The sequence below is a fragment of the Schistocerca americana genome, chromosome 2 (genome assembly GCF_021461395.2).
Source record: "Schistocerca americana isolate TAMUIC-IGC-003095 chromosome 2, iqSchAmer2.1, whole genome shotgun sequence".
Taxonomy (NCBI): Eukaryota; Metazoa; Arthropoda; class Insecta; order Orthoptera; family Acrididae; genus Schistocerca; species Schistocerca americana.
Window position 1 is genome coordinate 397,646,315 of NC_060120.1, and position 11,537 is coordinate 397,657,851.

General features: G+C 40.3%; 1 protein-coding gene across 1 annotated transcript in view; it reads right to left on the reverse strand.

Annotated features, from left to right (window-relative positions):
* The window catches only part of LOC124594989 (serine/threonine-protein kinase ATR), a 353,179-nt gene extending 346,147 nt beyond the window's left edge, over positions 1-7,032 (reverse strand). The window contains exon 1 of the mRNA XM_047133527.1: positions 6,835-7,032. Within this exon, the coding sequence (XP_046989483.1) occupies positions 6,835-6,866 (32 nt within the window). The 5' untranslated portion in view covers positions 6,867-7,032. The remainder of the gene's footprint in view (positions 1-6,834) is intronic.
* Between the last annotated feature and the right edge of the window lie 4,505 nt (positions 7,033-11,537).

Sequence of the window (11,537 nt, forward strand, 5' to 3'; positions counted from 1 at the left end):
GCAGGCAAAAGGAAATATAAATGTCTCAAAAATGAGATTGACAGGAACTGCAAAATGGCTAAGCAAGAATGATTAGAGGACAAATATAAGGATGTAGAAGCATGTAACACTAGGGGTGAGACAGATGCCGCCTACAGGAAGATTAAAAAGACATTTGGAGAAAAGAGAACCATGAATATCAAAAGCTCAGATGGAAAACTAGTCCTAAACAAACAAGGGAAAGTTGAGAGATGGAAGGAGTATGCAGAGGTACTATACAAGGGAGATGTACCTGACGGCAATATTATGGAAATGGAAGAGGACACAGACAAAGATGAGAAGGGAGATATGATACTGCATGAAGAATATGAAAAAGCGATGAAAGACCTAAGTCGCAAAAAATGCCTTGGGAGAAGACAATATTCTGTTAGAACTACTGACAGCCTTGGAGAGCCAGCCCCGACAAAACTCTACCTTCTGGTGAGCAAGACGTATGAGACAGGCGAAATACCCTTAGACTTCAAGAAGAATATAATAATTCCAATTCCAAAGAAAGCGAGTGTTGACAGGTGTGAAAATAACCGAACTATCAGTTTAATAAGTCACAGCTGCAAAATACTAACACGAATGTTTTACAGACAAATGGAAAAACTGGTAGAAGCCGACCTCAGGGAAGATCAATGTGGAATCCATAAAAATGTAGTAACATGCAAGGCAATACTGACCCATGGCTTCTCATAGAAGATAGGTTAAGGAAAGGCAAACCTACATTCATGGCATTTTTAGACTTAGGGAAATTTTTTGACAATGTTGGCCGGAATACAGTCTTTCAAATTCTGAAGGTGGCAAGGGTAAAATACAGGGAGTGAAAGGTTATTCACAATTTGTCCAGAAACCAGATGGCAGTTATAAGAATCAAGGGGGCAGGAAAGGGAAGCAGTGGTTCAGAAGGGTGTATGTTATTCAATCTGTATATTGAGCAAGCAGTACAGGATACAAAAGAAAAATTTGTAGTAGGAATCAAAATCCAGGGTGAAGAAATAAAAACCTTGAGGTTTGCCGATGACACTGTAATTCTGTCAGAGACAGCACAGGTCTTGGAAGAGCAGCTGAACGGAACGGACTGTGTCTTGAAAGGAGGATATAAGATAAACATCAACAAAAAATAAACAAGGATAACGGAAGGTGATGCTGAGGGAATTAGATTAGAAAATGAGAGACTTAAAGTAAAGGTGAGTTTTGCTATTTGGGCAGCAAAATAACTGATGACTGAGTGTAGATTTAAGTATCAGGAAGTCCTTTCTGAAAATATTTGTATGGAGTGTAGCCATGTAAAAATCATAAAGGGAGACCAAGCGATGAATACACTAAGCAGTTTCAGAAGGATTTAGGTTGCAGTAGTTACTCACAGATGAAGAGGCTTGCACAGGATAGAGTAGCATGGAGAGCTGCATGAAACCAGTCTTTGTACTGAAGAGCACAACAAACAAGGCAAAGGGATGGCAAGTGTAAATCATTTCTCTTTCTAGTGTTATATTTACGAATGTTAATGTTGTTTATGAACTGTGACTTTTGACAACAAACTTGATGAGGGAATAAATGCATTTCGAAGTAGTTACCGGCTCTACAGTGGACATCACATAATTCTTATTACATACTTCTGTGCAATAAACATTTTTCCTCAATGATTATTTACCCAGAACATGGTGCCATGAAACATCAGTGAATGAAAATAGCAAAACTATGTAAAATGATCAACTCCAAAATCTGACATTATCCATAGCTAAAAAGCTGCAGAGATTTGATATTTAGGACTATCTGTAACATGTAATTTCCAGTTCAAGTACTTATGAATATAAATGCACAAAAGTTTAGAATATTTGATTTCATTTTTAGCTTTATACTCATGCATTATTTTTAATGGTGTCGTCAGGTCTCATGCAGTACTGATTTGTTCTTACTGTCTTTTATCTAAGTTCAGTGATGGTTCTCTTGCAGAAAGCCACTTATTAATTTTCAGAAAAAAATTTACATTTTCAAGTGCTGAAGTTCATCCATTAGGTTTGATTATAACACCTGCAGTGTCAACAAAGAGAACAGTCCTGTTTTTGGATATATGATGGAAGCCCATTTCTATACAACAAGAACAAGGTCAGACCCATTTCATTACGTACACTCTTTGGGTTACTTAATGTATAATATCACATCATTTCAATAAGATAAGGTGAAAACTAGTTATCAGCACAATCAATGATACCACAATATTTGAGCCTCTCTGGAGTGCTGAACTGCACAATTAAATGTTTTTGAAAAATCACAGAAAATCACAGTTGGCAATATTCTGTCATTCCAAATTTTGTTTGTTCTGAGGTGTAAATTGAAAAATGTCATGTTTTGTGGAGAGATTTTTGAAATCCACACAGAGATCGAATAAATATTAGGTTGGTGCATAAGCTTGTAGCATTTTTGTTATACATGTTGGTATTGTGGTTGCTATGGGATTATTTATCAACTGTCATTTTTTTTATTCATAGTTCACTGTTGCTATTTGAGTTTACATACTATCATTTTCCTATTCAGAGATTGTGAGTGGAGCTGTGGACACTAGAAAATTGACTGAAAGGTGGAGAAATCAGAACATTTCCGACATACTCTTCTGTTTGACTTCAACACAGGGATGACAGCAGCGGAGGCAGCCATAAACATTTGCACCGTGTATGGGGATAAAGCCACTGGATCGAACAAAGCAAGAAAGTGGTATTTTTCATTTTAAATGGGATCATTTTGACATTAGTGACTCTTGGTGACCAGGAAGACCTTTGGGGATTGATGGAGATCGTTTAAAGGCATTAATCCACAATGACTACTCGATGAACTGTGATGATTTCACCACCGTGCAACATTTGCATGCAATGGGGAAGGTTTAAAAATCAATTGTATGGGTACCACATGCTCTAAGTCACAATCACAAAAATCAGAGGGCGGCCTTTGTGAATCTCTGCTTTTTTGTCATTAATTGGCTCATAAACAGCACTGATCATTCCTATCCTGTATTGTTACTGGCGATGAGAAATGGTGTCTCTTTGCTAACACGAAGAAACAAAGGCAATGGCTGAGCCCAAACCAAGCAGCAACTTCCGCTACAAAGAACTGTGTGCAGCCACAAAAAATGATATCCACCTGGTGGAACAGTAACAGAGTGGTGTACTACCAATTGCTTCCCTGAGGTGCTACTATCACTGCTGACATTTACTGTAAACAACTGGGACTTCTAGCAATCCAAGAACAATGACCAGGAAGACTGCATGAAATGATGCTACTCCAGGATAACATCCGCCTGCCACATTCTGCTATACAGAGAAAAAACACTATACAGGAGATGGACTGGAAGATCATTCTGCACCCACTTTATTCACCTGACCTGTTGCCCTCAGCTTTCTCATCTTTTCTGCTCTCTATCGAACCACCTTCAAGGATCCTCCTTTCCAGATGAAAATGCACTGCAAACATGGCTCAATGAGTTCTCTGCCTCAAAACCACAAGATTTCTACAGCTGCAGAATCAAAAAGCTACCCCTGCATTAGCAGAGTGTTGTAAATAGTGAAGGAGAATATATTGTTGATAAATAAAGTCTCTGTTATGCTTATCTGCCGTGTTTCTTAAATTTATGGAAAAACACTGCAAAACTTATGCACCAGGCCAACACCTTATCTTGAAACAGGTATGTACTGGTTCTTGCGTACATAATCTTTTTCAGTATCTTTCAGGAGGAGGAAAGTAATATGATTGGTCAGAAGTTATAAATGTAGGTTCTGCTACTTTTGTGGGAAAGGGATAAACAACAACATATTCACTCTGTCTGGAAATAATTCCCATAACGATGTACTGCATTTGTGACTGAATACAATGTATATAAGTGAAAAGGCGGGATTTAGTACTTTATATCAAGTATTACCAACTCTATGAGAGTTTTGTAAGAGGCATTACATTGTATAAGTCATATTCCTCAGATCCCATGGAGAGTGGTCTCTAGGATCTGGAAAGTATAACACTAGCTTTATTTCTTACAACAAACTTCTGTATTATGCAAATACTGTCCCTATATATTGAGTTTCTACAGAAAATGATTACATAACTCATTACTGAGAGGAAATATGCAGAACTGGTTTATTCATTTTTAAATCACCTAGCAGCACTTATCATGCATACTAAAAACAAAGCTGAACTAATACCTACCATTATGAATGTGTATGCAGGGCATAACAACTTTTCAGCAATAAATTGAAAAGTATGGATGTAGGGAAGTTACTACATAAAAACAAAGACAGTTTTGTTGTTAGATATTTCTCATGCCACAGGTGCATGTCACTTTTGCAGGATGAAATAGGATCAAGCTACCAAATTTTTAAACCCAGTGCTGGTCTGGGACCAATGACAGATGATTTAGGATTACTCTGTAATGCGACAACCAATATCATTTGAACCCTTCTGTCAAGAAAGTAAAATGGGACATGAAACAGCTGCTTGCACTGGGTGCACGGTCAAATACGGGTGTGGTTCATGTCGATTCTGTCAGTAGATGGGATTTTACTAGGCATGGCCTTCACTTCAACAGGAAAGGAATGGATAAACTAGTTGGGCTAATTGCATAAACCTTACAGGGAAGGGGGGGGGGGGGAAGGGGGGGGGGGCAGAATGCCAATTGTTACAAGTGCCAAAGCAGTAGCTCTTTTTAGAATAGGTAGAACAGACGGAAATAATTTTTATTTGAGGTTAGGACTGAAATAAACCTTCCATTTGACATAGAATCTATACAACATAATTCTGACATACTGTACTGCACAAGTACAAACAGCTAATGGCTGAAAATTGTCAGCAATCTTCAGAAATTTTTTAATTCCACCCAATTGTTTCAGTCAGCATGAAGTGCCTGCTATCTTCATTTTTCAAAATATCTGAGGGCTTAGAAGTAAAGTTAATTAACTACTTCTTTGTATTGATGAATCAGAGTTGTCTAACCAAGTTGATATAATCTGTCTCCCTGAACACCATGTGACCACTGGTATAAATGTGTTAAACATTACAGGATTCAGGTTAGTATCTCAATTTTATAGAGCAGATATGGCAGAGTTGCCACATTCGTCAGACTCCATCACAAATTTAGTAGGTCTAACGTATTGACATTAATAAAACTTGCTTAGAGCAGCATATGGAACCATGTGCAACTGAATAGAATTTCATAATAATTCTTTACTTAACAGTAAGCGTATACATAACACTTGCGGGCAATTTTAATCTGTCCATAACCTATCTATAAGCTTCACTTCACAGTAAAAAAGCAAAGAAATAGTAGTCACCTGTTAAATTTCTTACATACTCTTCTAGTAAGAATTTAAAGCAGTCTGTCAAATTATTATTCAACTTGGGTCTAGTGTAGCAGGGGATACAATCCGTCGGCTTTGGACAATGACGTCACAAGTCGCCAGAGAGCAGTTTACCATTTTCGCTTTTGCTGTTATGTTTCAGTTTCGTTTTTTTACTGATTGCTTAATAAAGTGGATCTGTTTATTCTATCTCGTGAGATTTTTTTTTTAAAGCCAAAAAACACTTATCAGCCACTGAAGGGAGCTACAACACTAAGAAGAATCGCTTCTCGATTGACCACTTGTGACGTCATTGTCCAAAGCCGACGGGTTGTATCCCCTGCAACACTAGTCCCTTCAACTTAATACCCACTGTAAACTTCTGAACTAGGAAAGCTAATTGCTTAAAACCTGCCACTGATAATATAATTACCTCCAAATCAAAGCTGACATAAGGTACCAAATGAGTCAGCTCAGCTGTCAGAATAATATGCACAATGGCAACCAGACTTGATTGCAGCAGCAGCCTTTGAAAGTGTTATGTTGTGACTCTTTCACTATTATTCATTTAGCAGTGTGTATTTCATATAAAAGAGAATATGTCTACCAACAGACTGATATGTAGCACAAACACAGCACCAGAAACAAACACAATCTAATACGATTCCACTGAATCTATACAAAACTACATTAATGTTTTAAATAGAAATTAATCAAACATTTTAATCTCATACATCATTACATCAAGAATATGTATTATAACTGAGTGGGTAGGAAGTGATGAATTTCTGACTGCTGCGTGCGATTCAAATATCTGCATTATTGTACACGTTGACTCTACCATATTAGTGATAACTAGTAGAACATATTGTCCATTTCAGATTACGGGAAAATCTTGAGTAATTGTTTAGCCTATATCAACATGGTACTTGACGTTATTAATGGTTCATAATATCCAGAAGTCTTTAAGATACCAAAAATGTATCCATTCACTTAAAGAATAAGCGGCTGTCTGAAACAACAGGTGATTCCTCTGACACTTTCTAGCAGTTAATAAGATGACGCCAAAATATCAGGAAACAAATACGAGGAGAGAATTCTTGATGTCACACTATAAAAGGAAATACAGCCTAATATCATTTGCGAATAAATGAACGTTTAGTAAAAGAAAAACATACTTAGCCACAGTAAAAAAAAAAAAAAAAAAAAACCACACACACACAGTAAAAACAAACACTCAAAATATTCATTGCAACAATTAAAATTTTAAAATGCCCAGATACATGTTTAACTAAAGCGGAATATCACAATGCTGACAGCTCTTAACCACAAAATGATTTCTCTCGTCGCACAAAATGTTCAAATGACTTACTGGAAAGCAGCCGGACGACGTCTTCGCCGGTTGCTAAAGATGTCACCCGGCTGAATTCCCGTAAATTATCTGAACACCAACACACTTTTCGAAAGTACAGTGAAATAATCGGGTACGTACACTGATGGACTTCTGATGCCTTGCACTTCCATTGCCTACCACTTGACACGACAACCTGTACAGCACTGTTTACGTCATCTATTCAATTATTTACAGTATGATGAGTCAACATACGTAAAGCATCAAACACAACATACTACGATTACACAAATAAGACTTAACAGCAGTGACTGGTGAATGAAAACAATCCGTATTTCAATCAACTTCCCGCTCTGGCCAAAGATCACGATCAGAGAGATGGAACAAGAATCCATACAATCCTTGCAGGTAATAGGTTTCTCTGATACAGTGCAGCTCAGTGGCTCAGGACACAAAGCTGACCTATATTTCTGGTATTGTGTTTGTTCAGGTCAGAATTTACATTTAGATAAAATGCTCGAGATAAAATAATTGGTTTAAAAATGTACACTGAACAGCCAGAACATGATTACCGACCTACTATCGATATAAACCCATCCAGACTAGACACACACACACACACACACACACACACACACGGACAGTGAACTTGCTATCCGTTTGTAGAATGGGGAAGGCACAGGATCTGTCTCAGTTTAACAAAGGACAGATTGTGACAGCCTGGAGGCTCAACGCGAGCATTTCGGGAACTGCACTACTAACTGGCTGTTCGGGGAGTGCTGTGGTGAGTGTCTTCAACATGTGGTAAAACCAAGTGCAGACGTCTTGGGGTTGGGCGGCCACTCCTCGGATCAGATGTCGGACATTGTAGACTGGGCAGGCAGGTAAAATATGACACGTGGCAAACTGCGGCGGAACGAACATCGGACTTTTAATGCTGGGCAGAGTGCGAGTGCGTCTGAACACACAGTGTACCAAACAGTCCTAATGATGGGCCTCTGCAGCCGGTGACCCATGCATGTGTCAGTGTTGACACCACTGCATTGGCAATTGCGACTGAAAAGTGCGCATGGCCATCAGCACCATAAATTTGTGCACTGGCAGAGCGTTGCATGCTCTCATGAACCCCAACACCTTCTTCACCATGACTATGGGAACGCACAAATCCGTCGTCCTCCAGGCGATGATACATGTCCTGCTGGATGCAGACAAGCTGGCAGCAGCTCCATTATGCGCTGGGGAACATTCACTCGGGCATCCATTGGTCCAGTGGAACTTGTGCAAGGCAGCATGATAGCCAAGAAGTATCGTACAATGGTTGCATGTGTACATCTGTTCGTGACAATCGTTTTTCCCGACAGCAGATGCATTTTTCATCAAGACAATGCACCGTATCACAACACCATGATTGTGATGGAGTGGTTTGAGGAACACAGTGGCAAGATGTACTGGCTCCCTAACTAGATAGATCTGAACTTGATCAGACACATCTAGGATGTGATTAAACGTAGCGTCAGATCTCATCACCTATCTCCAAGAATATATGGGAATTATGTGACTTTTGTATGCATATGCAGAGCCAACTCCCTTCAGCCACCTGCCAGTGCCTTGCTACTTCAATGCCATGACGTGTTACTGCTGTTATCTATTCCAAAGGTGAACATACCGGGTATTAGGTAGGTTGTCATAATGTTCTGGCTGATCGGTGTGCATATCTCTAACAGTTAGTATCCCAACATTAGGGGACAGAGCACAGCATGAGCCTCTTGATTTTTGCACCACAAGTTATTCTTACAGCCTTCTGTAACTTCAAAAGCTTATGAAGATTTGCTTGTGTTGTAGCATCCCATATCTCTATTCCATAGTTTATACTAGAATACATTGACATACAATAAGCAGACTGCAGTACATAGGTATTATTTCAGTATTCACTCTGCATATTTATTGCACATATATTTTAAACCAGTCTGCTTGTCAGAGAGTGAACACATTTATCCCAGTATTGTTATTTCCAGGATGGGGTACAAATCAGACTAGCCTCCAAGTGGTGTACCCCGGGCAACGTAACTAAGTTACGGCTAAATAGTCTACAGATATAGGCTGCTGGACCTCTGGTGGTTGCAAATTACCTTAGGATATCCCAGCTGTTAGAGGATACATAGCAATGAAGCAAAACAGTTCTGCCAAGAACTATCTGACAAAGGACTTAGGGAATACCCTCTGGCTCTTATAGCTAAACATAGAGGGAACAAACAGAGCAAAAAGTGAGTATCTCACTCAAATATTGATTGAAAACAAGGTGGACGTTGTTCTACTACAAGAAACCCACTGCTCAGACGAAACCCAACTTCATTCCAGGTGTAAGCTCCCTGACTACACGTTAGCTGCTGCGACATACCATGCAAGTTACGGATCTGCAACTTATATCAAGAATGATGTTGAAGAGGTAACAGATGTCCAAACAAAAACGGAAAATAACATCCATACCATCAGGCTGAAAGTCGCCAACACAGAGATTGTGAACATCTATAAGCCCCCAGCACAACCATGGGTAAATGAAGCTGCTCAAAATATTTCACATCCAGGAATAGTAACTGGAGACTTCAACAGCCATAACACACAATGGGGCTACAGAACCACGAATGAAGATGGTGAGAAAGTATCAGAATGGGCTGAAATGGAATGCCTTTTCTTACTATTTGACGGGAAGGACAAAGGGACATTCCGCTCAGCTAGATGGGCTCAGGACTACACCCCCGATCTTTGTTTTGTTACCACTAACAACAAAGGATTACCCTTGCAGAGCAGCAGGAAGGTGCTCAGTGATTTCCCTAGAAGCCAACACCGACCTGTACTGGTGAAAATTGGACTCGAAATCCCAGTTGTGAAGTCTATACCAAAGCCACGATGGAACTTCCAAAATGACAAATGGGAAAAATTCTCTGAAGAGGTTGATCATATTATTCAATTTATTCCACCTAAAGTTAGGCACTACGGCCGCTTTGTTAGACTAATTCATTCCTTTGCCAGAAAACATATTCCAAGAGGCTACAGAGAGAACTACATTCCTGGATGGAGCCCTAGATGTCAAGAACTGTATGACGAATTTAAAACGACTCGAGACACCAAGGTAGCAGATGAATTGATTTCGGCCCTAGATTCAGCTAGGCAAAAGAAATGGATGGAACTAACTGAAAACATGTCTTTCCAACACTCGAGTAAGAAAGCTTGGAATGTATTAAGAAAGATTGGCAGTGCCACAAATGTTAATATCTTATCAGACAAAATAAATCCTAACAAAATAGCAGCCAGGATTGTTAATATAACAAGAACACCAAGCAACAACAACAAACAGAAAGCCAAAGAAATAAAACATGAGCTAAAGTCTAAAATGTCTCAAGCACAGCCTTCCGAATTTGCACAGAAAATGTCTGCAGCCTAAGTTGTTTCAGCCCTAGATACTCTGAAATCTGGTATAGCGGCTGGTTGTGATGGTATATACCCGGAGTTCCTTAAACATGCTGGCCAAGGTGCAGTGCAGTGGCTAACTGCACTGTTTAATTAAATTCTCGCAACAGGAAGACTGCCAAATCTTTTTAAGAAAACTAAAATAATTGCCATCCTGAAACCGCCAAAATCTGGTAACAATCCTGAAGACTATAGACCCATTGCACTTCTAAGTGTCTGCTACAAACTGCTGGAGAGAGTACTCTATAATAGAATTGCACCAACTATCCTGAAACACATTCCTGTACAACAGGCTAGCTTCAGACGAGATCGTAGTTGTAGCGATCAAGTGCTAGCATTGGCAACATACATAGACAGCCAGAGCGACAGCAGCAGCGAGTACTGTTTGTATAAAGCGTTTATTTTGCATTTTGTTTACGACCTTCCACTAAGGAAGGGGTTCTATTTGTGTTTATCTGCTCTGCATAGTAATTAACAGTTCTTGATAAAACTTTACGTAGTTTTCGTGTTAGATTTCTTAGTGTTTTCTTGATCGTTTAGAACAGAAAGCGCCCGAAAACCGTCTTTTGTTTGTTTCGCGGCCGTTAGCCACTAGTCACTTGAATCAGCAGTTGTCTTGTGACAGCCAGAGCGACAGCACCAGCAGCAGCGAGTACTGTTTGTATAAAGCGTTTTTGTACTTATTTGCTGCGCTTAGCTTTTAAATAGTTTTTCTGGGAAAACCTAGCGTAGTTTTCGCGTCTCGTATTTCAGTGAGTGTTTCTTGATTATCAGAGTAGCTCATCAGAAGATTATCTTGGGAATTTGTCACCGTATAGAGTAGGGTAAACATAGTCATGTGTAGGGGCTGTGGTTGTTGTGAGCGGACGCAAGGAGAATTGGCCACTCTTCGGGGGCAGGTGGAGGCTTTGTCTGTTAGGCTCATCGAGCTCGAGGCGCAGGCGTCGGCTCGTAGTGGCGTTGGGGCAACTGTGGTGAGACCTATGCCTACTTCGGTGGCCTTGGAATCACATGGAACCCCTGATGTCGCTGCGTCTTCCGGCAGTGAGCATCTTACCGGTCAGCCATCACTCCAGGGTGAATGGCGGACAGTGGTGGGCTCGCGCGTGCCTGGCCGAAAGGCGAAGGTGGGATCTGGCCGCGTGGCAGCTGCCTTACCCCTTTCCAACAGGTACGGGGTGCTTCCTAGTGGTGATGACATCGTTTCCGAGCCACCACAGGGTGCCTCGCCTGTTGGGCCAGTGGCCGATTCTCCGGCAAGGTCCCGACAGTCACAGAGGGCGGGCCTATTAGTTATAGGGAGCTCCAACGTTAGGCGGGTTATGGAGCCCCTCAGGAAAATAGCGGGTAGGTCGGGGAAGAATGCCAGTGTGCAC